This window comes from Oscarella lobularis, chromosome 3 (genome assembly GCF_947507565.1).
Source record: "Oscarella lobularis chromosome 3, ooOscLobu1.1, whole genome shotgun sequence".
Taxonomy (NCBI): domain Eukaryota; kingdom Metazoa; phylum Porifera; class Homoscleromorpha; order Homosclerophorida; family Oscarellidae; genus Oscarella; species Oscarella lobularis.
The window spans coordinates 2,744,452-2,759,109 of NC_089177.1; the positions used below are offsets into that span (position 1 = coordinate 2,744,452).

Below are 14,658 nucleotides of genomic sequence, written 5' to 3' on the forward strand. Positions count from 1 at the left end.
GATCCCGTATGTCCTTATGTATTTTTAAGTTTCAACGGCTCCTGTATTATCAACGCAAGTGTACTTAAATAAATCCTAAGGGAATTCTTAACTAAACTCTATAGCAGTTTCCAGTAGAGCTAAGTCAGGTCCTCAACACATACAAAAGCCCCTGATGCTATGCCTGATCTTGACATCAGCCGAAGGCAACATCGCGTCTGCTGGATGGCCAATTCGAGAGGAGGCTGCCGCGATAGCTGATGGGATTCTACACACAGACGATCACCAGGGAAAAAGTCTGTCAAAAAAGCTTACTCACCTAAAATGGCACTATTCAGGGCATCGGCAACAGGCTCTCGTTCTGCAGGATTTAGAATATGCCCTAGTGGACTGGACCAAGGATCTGCGTAGGCTAGCAAACTAAACGCATCCTACATATGCAAAAATTCAATAAGAAAACGCCCAAGAAGCTAGTGTTTCCTACCTGTAGCAACTTTTCGTCAGCTGGACATGGTCCGTGCTCCCGTTTCAATTCGCTATTCAGCAACTGAAGATCGCGGCCAAATTGGAGCAGGCGCTCAAGCGAAGATGCTCGCACCGCGGATAGCTTTGTCGCGGATGCTTCATCACCGGGGTCAAGTCCTAAGTCAAAGGGCACATCTAGACTATACACGTAAGGAGATGCAGACGGGTACGACAGAACAGAAATATCTGCCTATAGAATTTAAGAAAGTAATGACTCTTACTTTGAGAAAGTGTCCCACTCTTTGATTGATGTGCTACATGTTCTTGCTGAGCTTGAACAGCAGTTGAAGATCCTTCATTTCCGACCGCATCATCCACCTCCATATTTACGCTATCTCCGCCACCGTTGTCCTCTTCGACGCCACCCAACCCGGTGACCCCATTCGAAACGACTGCGGCATCATCAAATCCATCAACAACGTCATCACCGTCCTCTGTCTCGCACGTAACCCCATTTCTCGGCCCGCTACCATTCATAGACGATTGGCTGGAAGTTCTCGACTGATTGCGTCCCGATGCCTCCCCGCCGCCAAGAATGAGAGCAGAGGGACTCTTAACCGTCTTCTCCGGCGACGTCGATCGCTGACTAGGACTCCTTTGAATGGGAAATCGTCGCGGCGAGTTTCGACGAACAGTAGGACTCGCAACCTCGTGACGATTCCTTTCCGCCTCGTTCACTGTCGTGCTACACGTCGTTTCCATGGCTTCGACGTCAGAGCGTGCCGGACGTCGCACGGGAGACGACGGAGACGTAGCGATGTCCGCGTTATCGTCGACGACGTCGACGCCGGCAACCATTTCGATGAAGAGTCGACAGCGAAGAAGGAACAGAAGGCGAGGATTCTGTTCCAGGAGGCCGGGATGAAATTTTCTTGTCGCTCGTATGGCACTTCCTATTTGACCTTCAAGCACGAGATTTTGAATTTCTACGAAGGGGTTTTTGTGACGTTTCTTGAAAGGCTGAATGCTCTCGCTTACGTCTTCGGTTTCTTATAGATGAAAAGTCTTCCTCTGGGTTCTGCCCTGTCAGTCGGGCAAACGCGTCGGCCGTGCGATGATAGCCGTGATGAATCAGATAATCAGAAACGATTCTATAGGAACGAGATAAAGTCCCAACTCATCTATCTATACATGGAAGCTTGACCTACTTCTGCAAAGTCGAATGCCACACGCCTTCCGACATTGGCATGGAATAGGATTCAATATTCAAACGACCTTTCCTTCGATACTCCTACAAAGGAAGTTCCCCCAAATAAATAGACGTTCAAACTACCATGCTCGTTTTAGAAGAGAGAAAGGGAGAGAATCAGTTTGTCAGAGGGGTTGTCAACATTCTTGTTATTCAGCCCCGAAAGATGGTAGAAAATGAAAGTCTCATCCTGTTCTCCCGGAAAAAGACCCAGGCAAGTCTAAAACCCCCCAAAAGGACTCACCTGCAATAGGCCTTCGAAGTCATAGACAAAGGGAAACTGTCCGAAATTGGTGTCGACGATTTCACCGGGCGTCTGGAGGCCGACGGTCGGATACAAATTTTTCTAAAAAGAAAGTCTCCTCGTGTCCTGAGCTCGAGGGAGAGGGTCCCCCCCTCTCTCTCTCTCAGTCATCTTACCGGTAGGTCGCTGAACGCCAATCCTACAAGACAAAACGTCTGAGAAAACGCACGCGGCGCGTGAGAATTTACCTAATGCGACGCCGTTCTTCGTAAAGAAGCACGTGTTTTCGATCAAATTGACGCAACATCCGACCGTGTCGCCCGTCGCGAACGTCGGCCCGTACGGTTGCCCAATTCCCGCCTGATTGAACGAATGCCCGTCGTCGGCGTGAAAACCGAACGAATTCTTTTCCCATCCTGCGAAAAAGCGCAGTTGGGAGAAAAAACGCGCACGCACGCGCACCCTTTATTTTACCGGGCAGCCTATTGAGATTGACGCCTTGCGTTGAAAGACCGATCCCGATGTAACTACGTACAGTAAACACGGTTAGGAATGTCGAGAGGGGTCCCCCTCCTGTACCCGTCTCTTCCTTTGCTGACGACCGTCACTTCGAAGTAGTAGATTCCGCACGCGGACGGGATGGGACGATTCGCTCGTACAGACGCCGCGTCTTTTTCGTTTTTTCCTGCTCCTAGACGTCGCGTCCGGGATAGCGCCGTTATTCGTCCAATCAATGGCCGACTTTTGGTGGCGAGGTGCCACCTTTCGGGGTCCCCCTCCCTTTTATACCTTTGTAGTGAACGCGTAGGTTCGCCTGGGATAGTCCGATGAGGGAATACTTGTCCTTCGTGCTCCACGATCGCGGCAGAATCGCGTCGCGGTCGTCGAGACGAGGATAGAGTCGAGCCAACAGCTCGTCCTCTTCCATAGTCACCGTCTTGAATGGCCCGGATGTAAAGATGTCATCGTCTTACCAAATGATTGCACGACGCTTCGTGGGTCCGGTCATTGTCTCGAGAGCAGGGTAGATAAATTTACCATTTGTTCGCCACTGCTCGACGCTTTTGTTCGAAGCCGTTTCGCAATGAAATGCAGGAGCTTCGGTTCCTATCATTTTGACACGCACAACGTCGTGACCAGGCTTCAGAATGCAGGTGATTCAGAGCCTAAAATTTGAACTATGAGACGTGACGTGCAATATTTTTCACTTAGGCTTTAATCAAAATCAGGCGGAGCATCTGTGTGCCATCTTACACGATACCGTGGCATCCACTAAAAATTCGGTATCAGAAGAATCGGTCACCAAAGCAGCTGTTGTATGTAGTCGTAGGTACAGCACCTGCTTTCTTTCACTTGGTTTTTTTTCTGCAGAACCTCTTCACTGTTGAAGTGAATTCCAAGCTGAATGCACTAGAGTAAAATCTTTCAAATAGTTTAGTATCATATTTGTTTAACTCTCTTTCCTGTCTCAGAAAAGATCTGCGAGTGTTGGAGAGCAAGGGCTTGGTTCCACTCAGAGAGGATACGGAGGTTGTCCTCTGATTGAAGGAGCAATCTCATCATGCATCATGATTTCAATTTTCTAGAAACTCAATGCTGATGTTGTTCAGCTGAAAAGTTTTTTGAAGGTGTCGTGGAATCATTGCGTGGCGGGCGATCTACTAAATCTTTGCTGTCCCTAGGATGAACTTGCAAAAATGAAATCTGGCCTTACTCTTGACCTGAATCTAGAAAAGAGTCGACACAAGGATGAGGTCCAATGTCTTGACTACGTTTACCTTGTATAATTGAAATTTATTTTGTTGATAGCTTTCAAAAATTGATGAGAGATTGCTGGAAAACGTGCACAAAATGGATATTGACATAGCCAGCCTAAAGACAACAATAGAAACAAACAAACTAGATTTAATCAAATATTTAGCAGGTGCAAAGAAGAATTTTATTTTATTTAGGTATAATGACTTGATCTCTTATTAGGCTCCGTTTTGTCTGTTGCTACCCTCCTACTTGGCTATTGGCGATTCATGAAGATGTAGAATTACTTTCTATTCTTTGACTGATGCAAGATATTCTAATATATTGCAGCTCTACAAGCGAAAGGCGCTCTCCAGATGGTACATTTAGATCATAGATGCCATTTCCTTCCTCAATGACATCATGTTTATCCGGGAGGTGGCAACAGTAGCTTTCACTGCAAAAAAATCCCCGTTTTCCAAAATGTCGATGAGGGAGATCAAACTTTGTCTGCTTGGGGTAAGACAAATCTTCTTTATGTGACTGAATAAGCAGAGTCGGGTTGTGTGTGACTATCGTCTTCTCGATTCTAAAGGATTCAGGCGTTGGCAAGTCTAGTCTCGTCTTGCGATTCGTTTCGGATACGTTCAACGAGCGTGCAGAGACGACAATCGGGTGAGAAGGCGCTCATCTTTTACGCCACGCCTCCTCTACAGTGTATTCTCTCCGAAACGAAGGGCGTCGTTTATGTCGAAGACTCTACTCGTCGACGATCGATCGTTTAAATATCAAATTTGGGATACGGCGGGACAGGAAAAGGTAAAAGCGAAACCTGGGGGGGGGGGCGAAAGGGGGATAGTGACCACCCCCCCGTCGTGTGCTTCCTTACGCATACTTGCCGCCTGATAACCAAAAAACGGAGTATCTTTCAACGCTGGGATCGGATTAGACTGCCTAGCAAAAATAGACTCGTTGATTGATCATCATTCTTTGTTTCTCAGTACCGAGGTCTGGCTCCTATGTACTATCGTGGCGCAGCGGCGGCAATCGTGGTCTACGACGTAACAAAAATGGTGCTGTACCACAGTATTTATATTCCGACTGATTGGCTTGACTGACTCTTTGGGGTCGTACTCAACTGTAGGATACCTTCAAGACGCTCAAGTCGTGGATTAAAGAGCTACAGCAGTTGGGTCCACGTGATATCGTCATTGCCATTGCTGGAAATAAATGCGATCTAGAAGAAATGCGAGAGGCACATGATTTCTGCGGAGAATGGCTACGTTGTCTGACTATCTTTGATTTCAGGTACCAACGAAAGAAGCCGTTGCCTATGCTGAAGAAATTGGTGCCGTCTTTTCGGAAACGAGTGCTAAAACGGCAATAAATGTTAAGGATATATTTGTTAGAATATGTACGTGCTATATAGTCTTACTAAATAATAATCTGGTAGTGATGTGAATTTTTTTCAGGTCAACGTCTTCCCTCTGAAATGATGGTCTCGGTTGAACCTGATAAGACGATCACTTTGCACAATGAACCTCCAAAGCAGAAAAACTGCAGCTGCTAGAAAATCATTGACTACTTTTTTTCTATTCGATCTCGCAAAACCTTCTTTGCATTTGTTTCGTAGCCAGTATCAGATAGGACTTGTACACTAACACAACGTAAAGCTTCTGGTACTTGTAATAATGATCTATGCTGCACGTGATCCCTATAGATGCACGGTAATCGATTAGGAAGGAAAGAAGGCGAGACCCACGAAAAAAATGTCGAGAAAAATCAAATTGTGCCTGCTCGGCGTAAGAAAACGCAACCATACCTGAATTGATTGACGACAATTGGGTTACGCGTAATTTGTCTTCTCCAATCGAAAGGATTCAAATGTTGGCAAGACGAGCCTTGTCTCGCGATTTGCTTCCGACTTCTTCAACGAGCACGCAGAGGCAACGATCGGGTGAGGTTGTTTCCCATTTGTGTTGCCACGCCTCCTTGAGAACTTTTGCCCAACGGAAAAAGGGCGTCGTTTATTTCGAAGACTCTGCAAGTAGACGATCAATCAGTCAAATTTCAGATATGGGATACGGCAGGAGCAGAAAGGGTAGCGCTTTCTAAGTTCACAATTTTTAAAAAACGCTATATATGATAACTCGACTCGGAATTGGCTCACCACTGCTCCCAATTGCAGTTGTAAGCAGTATTGAGCCAACTCGAGTTATATATAAGTGCGTTTTGGTTGAGTTAGTACAGTAGAGAAATCTTCAACTTTTTGATTCCTGTTTAGTATCGAGGTCTAACTCCTTTGTATTATCGTGGTGCCGCGGCGGCTTTGTTGGTTTACGACGTAACAAAATTGGTGCCAATGAAGCTTGAAAAACGAAACGATTATTTGATTGATGTTGGTGTAATAGAGCACTTTCAAAACGCTGACGTTGTGGATCGATGAATTGAAACAATTCGGACCACAAAACATCGTCGTTGCCATTGCCGGGAATAAATGTGACCTAGAAGAGCGAGAGGCATAGAAAAATAAAAGAAGAAGACTTGATTTCAGCTGTCTGCATATTCAGGTTCCCACAGAGGAAGCGGTTGCCTATGCTGACGAAATAGGTGCCCTTTTCTTGGAAACGAGCGCTAAAACAGGAAAAAATGTTAAAAATACTTTTGTTAGAATATGTACGCGTCGTTTACCAACCAAAGGCAGAATATTTCTTATCTGGTCTTAATTTTAGGTCGGCAGCTTCCTTCTGAAAAGACGGCTCTAGGTACCTCATGTGAAACAATTGCTCTGAACAACGGGTCTACTGAAGAAGAAAATCACTGCTATTGTTAAATCAAAGTGAACAGAAGTTTCTTTATAAGATCACGAACTGCTGCATTTACGTACGGACTTTTACCAATGAGCTAGCTATTCAATAAATACATCTACGGTATGATTTCATGCTCACGCGAGTCTATCCCCCGTTGAATGTTCTGATTGGGCGTCGAAGCGTGAGCGAGAGACAAACACCTGAATCCCACTCACGCACCCTCCCACTTTATGTTTATCGCTTTGGTTTCGTCGTTATGGGCTGTGCTTTGAGTTCGTCCCAAAAGCGAGCCATCGAGGAACACGAGGCGGCGAAAGCCCTAGAGGCCGGCGCTGCCGCCGACGAAAAAGCGCCCAAAGAAATCAAACTCCTACTACTGGGTTCGTCCCCATGCACGCTCCCAGCTTTTTGAATTGCGTCAAATGCGTACACTTCACTCTAGGAGCCGGCGAATCCGGAAAGACGACTATTCGACGTCAAATCAAGTAGGGACGTCAGACAGGGCACATTTAGAGTCTCTACTAAACGTTCCTAGGCTCTTATTAGGAAGTGGGTTCAGCGACGAGGAGAGGATGGAGAGTCGACCCATTGTATACAGCAATACAATACAATCTCTAGCTGCAGTCATCAAAGCAATGGGAGCCCTTCAAATACCGTTAGGCAACGCGGAAAGAGCAGTAAGGAGAGGGAAGGGCTTTACTATAGTAGGGCATGGAACACCTCCTGAAGCTCCTATTGAATTTTTGATATCGCAATAAAACAGAGATCGCCTGTCTTATTGCGGTGTAGTACGAACGCTGTTGTCTTACCTCCCTTTGACGCAGTCTTTCCATCCGTTAGAATGATGCGAGATTGGTTATTGGTCAAATCGCCCAGCACGCCGATACCAAGCCGTGGTCTTTGTCTCTCGCTGATGCAATGATACGACTTTGGAACGACGACGGCGTTCAGGAGTGTTTCGCTCGATCGAGAGAGTACCAACTTAACGATTCAGCCCAATAGTTCGTTTATTCTACCTACAAGGAAAAGAACACGTCTAACTGCGCATTTTAGTTATCTGGGAAGTATAAGACGAATAGCTAACGAGGGCTACATACCAACAGAACAAGATATTCTACGCACACGGGTCAAGTCTACTGGGGTCATTGAAATGCCCTTCACTTATAGAAACTTCACGTTTAGGTACCCATATTTCCTTATTAATTAATTAATCAAAAATTAAGAAATAAATTCAAAACTCGATTTTAGACTGTGCGACGTGGGAGGTCAGAGATCAGAACGAAAAAAATGGATACACTGCTTCGAAAACGTGACAGCCATTCTTTTCTGCGTCGCCCTAAGTGCTTATGATCTCTTTCTCCGAGAGGACGGCGAAGTGGTATGCAGCCCTCCCCGGGGTATGCTTTAACTTTAGGTACACACGTTTCGCTTAGAATCGAATGCAGGAAAGCCTCAAATTGTTCAAGTCGATATTGCACAATAAATGGTTTACGGACACATCCGTCATACTTCTCCTAAATAAGAAGGACCTGTTCGAAGAGAAGATTCGGAATTCGCCTCTAACAGTATGCTTTCCTGAATACACCGGTAAACGAGACGACAATCTAAAGACAAATCGTAACAAATGAAATATTATTCATTTTGATTTCAGGTTCGAACGATCCCGTCGAAGGATCTGCCTACATTCAGGCTCAGTTCGAATCGCTCAACGAAGAAACGACCGAAAAAGAGATCTTCACTCACGTCATCTGCGCCACCGACACGCAGAGCATGCAAGACGTCCTCGACGCAATTCTTCGACGAGCGATGGAGAACATTTTGAACGATACCGACATGCTCTAGATCAACTACAACTTCAAATCATACAATTTAAAAAAAAAAGGGAGAAAAATCGGTTTGAAAAGGAATTGATGTGTTTGCCTAGTAGTATACAGTATATAGATAACGAGGTAGGAAGCACTCGCGCGGACAGTGAGCATATAATATAAAGACGACTGACTGCGGCACTTACTTTTTTCTCGCCGCCGCTCGCTTCGGCAGGCCTGTGACCTGAGACACGGCCGTAGGATCTTCGTATTGCCTCAATCTTTCTCGCAACTCGGCTATCTCGGCCGATTGGGTCTTCCTCGTCGCCTGGCCCAATTCGACGGCGCGAACTCGCGACGCGAACGTCAGCGAGTTGACCGTTTCGCCGACGTTCTTTTCGACCGGCGCCGCGTGGACGATCATCAACGTCTTCGAATTTCCACCTGCGAAAACAAAAAAAAATTATAGGAGACAAACGCCCAACTTTGTCGCGCGCGACTTTACTAAGCGAATCTTGAAGGAGATAGGTGAGCTTGGAGTTTCGGAAGGGAATGTGACTGGACTTGTTTTTGAGCGAATGTATGACGTCACCGAGACTGGAAAGCGATTTGTTGATGTTTTGAGCTTCTTTCAATCGCTCGCCTTCGGTTCCACTCTTGGCGACGCGTTCGCTTCCAGCCAAATCGATCAAATTCAGTCGACCTAATAAAGAAAGATCGCTAGTGGAGCTGAACGAGAGCCGTCTTGCTTTTTTTTACCAATGCATCTAGCACCGGTCGTTTTATTCGTGCCCTTCACTTTGACGCAGAGAAGAGCGTGAGAACGGCTGCTGTGCTCGTTCATATTCGTACAGGCGGTCGCCCTGTTTTCGCGACCCAAACTAAAAACCTGGAGAGACGTAGAACAGTGGACCTTCTGGATTTCCTATCTCTCTCTCCTCCTTTACCTCTTGCACGTCGACTCTCGCGGCGACTTGAACCCAGCATAGTCCCGGGACGTACAGGTGGCCTTCGGGATGCTGTCGAATTTCCATTTTCGCCGACGGATTCTCCCCCAAGAGATCGCGTATCTGTTCGTTGTAGATCTCCAAGACAGACATCGTGATCTCGTACGTCCAATCGAGCGCTCGTTCTTTCGCGACGGCAAACAGTTCGTCCAGCGCGCGAGGATTCACACCGGGATTTTCCTCAGGACCCTAAAACGGCAGTCGTATCCCAACGAAACGGAGAATATTTTTTCATTACCTCCATGGTATACGTCTTTCCACTGCCAGTCTGACCGTAGGCGAAAATGCAAACATTATAGCCGTCCATGCACGACGTGATCAACGTCTTCACGTCACTAAAAATCTAAGAAAGCGTCTAAACTCTCTTTGTCTACCCAAATCTCTTCTTTCATTACCTCGTCCTGAGTTGCCATCGGACGAAAGACGTTATCCATTTCAAAGGATCGCGTCGCGCCTCTTACGAAGACGTTGACGAGCTGATCGTCGTCGTAGTCGAACGAGACGACGTGCGCCGCTTGGGCTCCCTGCCCGTCTTCGCGAATCGTCGGACGAACGCGACAGAAGACGCGAATGTTGCCCTTGAGTTCGATCACTTCGTTGTGCAATTTCTTCCGAAGGGCCATCTCGTTTTTGTACTTAACGACGAGCGTCTTGTTCGTCTCGTCGATTTTGCTAATAGCTTTCGATATCTATATAAATATTGGATGTGAAGATGGATAGACAATTTGATCGAGTGGACCTTCGTTTTTATCTGCGAGAACTCCGTTCGTACGCTCGAGTGCAAGATCCGATGAGCGGCTTTGAGATTCTCGTACTCGACTCTGACGAAATTCATTCCCTTTCCGACGTCGCTTACGTGCGTCGAAAGAAAGCGAAGTCGTCTCTTCAAATCTCGACTCGTATTGTCGCACTCTCTCCTGAGCTGATCGAGAGCGTTTTCTTTCTCTTTGGCGGCTTGGGTCAATTTGCTGCTGACGTCTTGTTCCATTCGATGGAGTTGGTTTTTTAGTGACTCCACCTACGGTTTTGGTAATGCCACGAGGGTGAAACGGCGAAGGAGCGGGCTTGCCTGTTCTTTGCTCGATTGAAGTTGAGCACTCGTAGAGGACAAATCCATTTTGACTTTTCGCCTTTCCTCTTGTAACGTCTCCAAATCCGTTTCCTGTTCGGTGCTTAGATTCTGAAGTCCACCCAGCGCAGTCTCCAGCTCTACAACCTTAGACGCGGAAATTTTCAATGATCTATACCGTAGAACAAAGCAATACTTTTGCCGTCAATCCATTGACTTGGACTTTCAATTGAGAATTGGTTTTGACGACGTCGGATTGTTCCTTTCCCTGCTGGTCGTTCAACGCTTTGTATCTCACGATTTCCGTCTCTAGATTCTTCATCTTTTCCTTTGCAGTTTCTATAAAAAAAACGTGTCGATATCTTCTTATAAATCTCTGTGGCTATTCGTCTACCGTTCATTTGTTCGAGGTTCTTTCTCTTCATTTCGGAATCGTGAAGACTCTTTTGAATTTTTTCTCTCCGTTCTTGAATCTCTTCCTTCTCCTTATTAATCTTTTCTTTTTCCTTTCGAAAGTCGCTCAGCTTCCTTATCAATTCCCCTTTGTTCTGCTGATACGCATCATCACGAGTCTACAAACGAAGACGACGTCGTCAAGCGATGAATTTCTTAGACTATTTATTATACCTTTGTTTCTGCTTGAGCTTGAGCTAATTTCGCTTCCAACCGTTTGATATCGTCGTCCATTTTCTTGCTCACTTTCGCTTCAACTGACGCCTTTTCTTTCCCAACTAAAGCATCACACGTATATAAAACAGCAGTAGATAAAGTGAAAAGGAGATTCGCCTTTGTCTTCAGCTTGCTTCAATTGAACCATCAGCTTCTGATTGGCAGTGCGAAGGTCCGTCAATTCCCTTTCCTTCTCCTGAATCTCTTCCATTATCTAACAACAGAGTAAAATCTTAAAAAAAAGAGATGAAAAGTAGGCTCTCACCTTGTCAGGCACGCCGTTCACCTTCACCTCTTGCTCAGGCTCAGGACGATTCTCGTGTCCGAGCCCCAACTCTTTCATTTCTTCCTTCAATTGCTTCATCTCTTCCTTCAGTATTCCCGCTTTCGCTTCCATATCCTCGATGCGATTCCGATCCAATGCGGCTCTCTCGCTCAACGCCGTTTTGTCTTTATGCAGCTTGCTGACTTGCTCCACCAAATTCTTCACGCTCGCTCCGCCTCTCGACGTTCCCTTCGACGCGCTCTCGTCGCCTCGCAGTCGCGCTTCCAAGTTCCGAATCGACTCGTCCTTTTCCTCGAGCAGATCTTTCAACTCCTCGACCAATTTTTGCATTTCCGCCAGCGAATCGGCGTGCGTCTTTTGAATGAGTTTCAATTGACGACTCTTCGACTGCTTGAGCTTGTTCAACTCAAGCCGACAAAGTCGAAGATCGGACTGAGCAATCTGAAAAGAGAGAGAGAGAGAGAGAGAGAGAGAAAAATTCAAATTAAAGAATTAAAAAATTCAAAATTAAAACTGTCAATAACGCGTCAAAAACGACCTTGACAGCGACGAGGTTTTCCTGTCGACCTCGATCTCCTTTCGTATGGCCTCGGCGAATCGCTTCGTCATCTGTGAACGCGCGGATACTAGCCTACGTCAATGGGAAGCACCGTAACTCCAACTTGATTCGACTTCTTCCTCTTCGTCCGATGGTTCTTCGGCTTCGGCGTCCGATTGGGATGATTCCGCTGTAAGTGCGAGCGTTAGGCAAACGAAGAGAAGGCAACGATTCGCTTACAATCGAAGCCGAGTTCGCGTTTTAGCGCTTCGTCGCGATGAATTATACTTCCTGACTCTTTGGCCAGCTCTGGGCGGTGTTGTTTTGGTCCTTTGAACTAAATAGACACGATGGGGAAACGTAACGGCGCTGGGAATGGGCTTTACAGCGTGCCTGCTCATTTTCTCTAGCGTTTCGAGTTACGGTTGCACATGCGCGAGTACGTGGAAACAAAGCGAATCAATAATTAAACACAGGTAAAGACGTTATCCACTGTAACCTATTCTGAGAAATGCTTCATGCATGGGGCAGTAAAAGAGACGTGTACAGTAATTACCAGTGAACAACTACCGTACCAGTAAGCAACCTTGCTTACGTATCATACAGTCAAATCAACTTTCTGCCTCTTCTCCTCGAAGAAACTTGGCAATCGCGTCATCTAATCCAGGTTCCTATGACACGACTGCATAATTTAATCATTAGGCGATGATTAGGAGCTTACTCCAGCTGAAGATTCTATTTCTGTCATTGCTCTCATTGCATCTCGAAATTCTCCGCGTTTTAGTGGCAAAGGAGTCGGCGCAAAATCGTCCAGAGACGTCATTGACTTCGTAGCCAAAGAGGTTCTCGTTTGCGACTTTGGGATACCTGGATCAGCGGCTTCGTCTTCACTGCTCGTCTCCGAGTCTGACTCCGAAAAATCCTTCATTGGGTCCTCTTCCAACAGGTCGTCGAGAGAGGAGGAAGCGGTAAAAATTTTGGCCTTTTTACGCTTGTGAACCATATCGTAGAGATCAGCAAAATCGTCTTCGATTTCCTCAAGACGAACGTCGAGATCATCCTGCAAATAGATGACTAAGGTTAGGCCCGTTTCTCTACGCGCTTCTAAGCGTTACTTCGAGCTTTTTGGCTTCCTCTGTGGCTTGTTTGGCGGCAAGCTTAGCTGCTTCTAGTCTCTAAAAACTGATTGGTGGAAGACTCTTTTTGATAGTAGTCTATGTCATACCGCTTTGTTTTCTCTCACTCTCTGCACGCGTTGGTAAACTAAAGAGTACGCTTCGCTCACGGTCTTGGCCAATTCATCAGCCTAAGAATTTAATCTTCATTAATCTCATTGCCAGACTTATTTCTCGCCGTACGTTATTATGTGTGCAGTGAAACACGTGGCACACGAATTCGCCTTGCCCCTTTTTCTGTATGAAGGCGAACACCTTCTTCTGCTTTGGATCAACGGAGCAATATGTCACACTCGTTACACGAATGTGATCCAATTGAGTCTAAAGGCACGTTAAACGTACTATTCGCACCCAATCTGTGTTCTGCTCATATACCATCGACGCTGCATTGAAAAGTTTGACGCCGTGAGGTGACACGCTAATTTTAAGTCGCTTTTTACGTTTTCCGCCAAGTTGCTTCTGTTTAGAAAGAAAGTCTCTTACATTCAGAAGAAAATTTGAATACTAAACAAACCCTGAGCATGCCAATAGCATCTTGTACAACGTTTTCTCCGCGAGCTTCGCGAACAGCAGTGCTTCCCAAAGCCTGAAAACCCAACTTGTAGCGACACCAATAGGCTTTCTCATACATACCTTGACGTCAAACAGAGCAAGTCCTAAAGAGAAGTAGAAACTGACAATCAAGTATGCACTGCTGCAAGACAAGCTCGCCTTTTAGGTAGCCACTTCTTTCCGTCTTTTTCCTTGACAACATCTAGAAGTAAGAACACTCGGTGAATATACCTTTGATGATGGCACTGTATACCCACCTCCTGTCTTTTGACGCGGTATTTAGCTGCGTGACGTCTGGCAATGAATCCGCGAACAAATTTCTAATAATAAACGTGATTTGTACCGTTTTTCTGCTGTCGCTGCTAAACAATTTACGCTTACCTGAATCGTAATAACGGCACTTCGGATGCGATTATATGTTTTTCTTTCTCTGTAGCCTCGATAGATTGTCTGTATCTTGACCGTTGCGTCGTACTTGGATCCATACTCTCGATCATAGGTCGGATTTTGGAAATCATACTGGAACTCTTGCTCGTCAAAAAGCGGGTTATCCTTCAGCAAAGGCGATCCGATAGGGGCGTTGAACGACGTATCGACAGGCGGAGAAGGTTCAGGAGATCTCTTTTTGTTTTCCTTATTCTGTTCTCCGCGTGTCACGACTCCATTCGGCTGCCGAGAACTCAACGGCCCCGATGCAGGCGAGAGTTTCATTTGCCTTTCTCTTTCCGCCTCGCCCTCGTCGCTTTCATACTCATCGTCCTCCAGATCAGCACCACAGCACTTCTTGCGCCAGTACACGCTATAGAGGCACCAGCCGACGACCACGAGAAGCAGAAAGCCGACGATGGAGCCGGAGGCTATCAGACCTATTGTGACACTATCCATCAGCGTTTGTGAATCGAAACGAGTTGTTGTTCTGTTCCTCGACGTCGAATAGCAGTGGTGGCGTAAACAACCGGGACACGCCAAGCTTTGATTCCTTTGACAATCCGACGAAAATTGCGTGGGGCGTATGTGTGTGGGCCACACACGCTATCGTTGACGCCCTAGTCCTCCCCCAAAGTAACCAAAGAGAT

General features: G+C 46.3%; 6 protein-coding genes and 1 long non-coding RNA gene across 16 annotated transcripts; 3 read left to right on the forward strand and 4 right to left on the reverse strand.

The window, feature by feature from the left end:
• Positions 1 to 46: 46 nt before the first annotated feature.
• LOC136184729 (ran-binding protein 9-like) lies at positions 47 to 3,340 on the reverse strand. Of its 2 annotated transcripts, none has more exons than XM_065971685.1 (13): positions 3,277 to 3,340; positions 2,727 to 3,209; positions 2,517 to 2,628; positions 2,412 to 2,464; positions 2,186 to 2,353; positions 2,114 to 2,136; positions 1,938 to 2,039; positions 1,653 to 1,735; positions 1,483 to 1,595; positions 726 to 1,430; positions 464 to 639; positions 299 to 410; positions 47 to 247 (listed from the first exon to the last, which is right to left on the reverse strand). In XM_065971685.1, exons 2-13 carry the CDS (start codon positions 2,863 to 2,865, stop codon positions 120 to 122), a joined length of 1,914 nt encoding a protein of 637 aa, XP_065827757.1. In that variant the 5' UTR covers positions 2,866 to 3,209; positions 3,277 to 3,340; the 3' UTR covers positions 47 to 119. The 2 variants fall into 2 exon arrangements, with proteins under 2 accessions (XP_065827757.1, XP_065827758.1); XM_065971686.1 differs by having other exon boundaries at positions 464 to 621; positions 3,277 to 3,338.
• Positions 2,479 to 4,036, forward strand: LOC136184731 (coiled-coil domain-containing protein 90B, mitochondrial-like). The gene is made up of 9 exons (XM_065971688.1): positions 2,479 to 2,961; positions 3,012 to 3,091; positions 3,150 to 3,253; positions 3,309 to 3,352; positions 3,410 to 3,467; positions 3,524 to 3,565; positions 3,620 to 3,691; positions 3,747 to 3,861; positions 3,915 to 4,036. Exons 1-9 carry the CDS (start codon positions 2,897 to 2,899, stop codon positions 3,971 to 3,973), a joined length of 639 nt encoding a protein of 212 aa, XP_065827760.1. The 5' UTR covers positions 2,479 to 2,896; the 3' UTR covers positions 3,974 to 4,036.
• On the reverse strand, positions 3,407 to 4,626 carry LOC136184733 (uncharacterized). 3 transcript variants are annotated; one of them, XR_010669422.1, is made up of 5 exons: positions 4,567 to 4,626; positions 3,980 to 4,260; positions 3,716 to 3,809; positions 3,600 to 3,664; positions 3,407 to 3,547 (listed from the first exon to the last, which is right to left on the reverse strand). It is a non-coding gene; the product is annotated as an uncharacterized lncRNA (long non-coding RNA). The 3 variants fall into 3 exon arrangements; XR_010669423.1 differs by lacking the exon at positions 4,567 to 4,626 and having other exon boundaries at positions 3,407 to 3,598; positions 3,652 to 3,664; positions 3,980 to 4,553; XR_010669421.1 differs by lacking the exon at positions 4,567 to 4,626 and having other exon boundaries at positions 3,980 to 4,553.
• On the forward strand, positions 4,100 to 5,382 carry LOC136184730 (ras-related protein Rab-22A-like). The gene is made up of 7 exons (XM_065971687.1): positions 4,100 to 4,190; positions 4,267 to 4,346; positions 4,409 to 4,490; positions 4,673 to 4,744; positions 4,816 to 4,926; positions 4,980 to 5,085; positions 5,144 to 5,382. Exons 1-7 carry the CDS (start codon positions 4,155 to 4,157, stop codon positions 5,239 to 5,241), a joined length of 585 nt encoding a protein of 194 aa, XP_065827759.1. The 5' UTR covers positions 4,100 to 4,154; the 3' UTR covers positions 5,242 to 5,382.
• On the reverse strand, positions 5,287 to 12,285 carry LOC136184728 (kinesin-like protein KIFC3). 7 transcript variants are annotated; one of them, XM_065971682.1, is made up of 23 exons: positions 12,242 to 12,285; positions 12,096 to 12,192; positions 11,980 to 12,045; positions 11,856 to 11,926; positions 11,297 to 11,758; positions 11,149 to 11,245; positions 10,990 to 11,093; positions 10,757 to 10,934; positions 10,559 to 10,701; positions 10,363 to 10,509; positions 10,033 to 10,311; positions 9,689 to 9,982; positions 9,532 to 9,636; positions 9,234 to 9,482; positions 9,046 to 9,175; positions 8,792 to 8,989; positions 8,493 to 8,730; positions 7,904 to 8,085; positions 7,291 to 7,497; positions 6,363 to 6,475; positions 6,088 to 6,305; positions 5,494 to 6,039; positions 5,287 to 5,385 (listed from the first exon to the last, which is right to left on the reverse strand). In XM_065971682.1, the coding sequence occupies exons 1-18, from the start codon at positions 12,254 to 12,256 to the stop codon at positions 7,911 to 7,913; spliced, it is 3,048 nt and encodes a 1,015-aa protein (XP_065827754.1). In that variant the 5' UTR covers positions 12,257 to 12,285; the 3' UTR covers positions 5,287 to 5,385; positions 5,494 to 6,039; positions 6,088 to 6,305; positions 6,363 to 6,475; positions 7,291 to 7,497; positions 7,904 to 7,910. The 7 variants fall into 7 exon arrangements, with proteins under 7 accessions (XP_065827754.1, XP_065827751.1, XP_065827750.1 ...); XM_065971679.1 differs by having other exon boundaries at positions 5,494 to 5,712; positions 5,920 to 6,305; XM_065971678.1 differs by having other exon boundaries at positions 5,494 to 5,712; positions 5,842 to 6,305.
• LOC136184732 (ras-related protein Rab-22A-like) lies at positions 5,395 to 6,610 on the forward strand. Its single transcript, XM_065971689.1, has 7 exons — positions 5,395 to 5,473; positions 5,549 to 5,628; positions 5,691 to 5,772; positions 5,956 to 6,027; positions 6,083 to 6,190; positions 6,242 to 6,347; positions 6,404 to 6,610. The coding sequence occupies exons 1-7, from the start codon at positions 5,441 to 5,443 to the stop codon at positions 6,502 to 6,504; spliced, it is 582 nt and encodes a 193-aa protein (XP_065827761.1). The 5' UTR covers positions 5,395 to 5,440; the 3' UTR covers positions 6,505 to 6,610.
• Positions 12,286 to 12,295: 10 nt separating the features above from the next.
• Positions 12,296 to 14,644, reverse strand: LOC136184743 (uncharacterized). The gene is made up of 11 exons (XM_065971703.1): positions 13,964 to 14,644; positions 13,840 to 13,902; positions 13,742 to 13,784; positions 13,664 to 13,686; positions 13,545 to 13,616; positions 13,406 to 13,489; positions 13,214 to 13,351; positions 13,081 to 13,161; positions 12,971 to 13,030; positions 12,577 to 12,915; positions 12,296 to 12,526 (listed from the first exon to the last, which is right to left on the reverse strand). The coding sequence occupies exons 1-11, from the start codon at positions 14,465 to 14,467 to the stop codon at positions 12,467 to 12,469; spliced, it is 1,467 nt and encodes a 488-aa protein (XP_065827775.1). The 5' UTR covers positions 14,468 to 14,644; the 3' UTR covers positions 12,296 to 12,466.
• Positions 14,645 to 14,658: the final 14 nt, after the last annotated feature.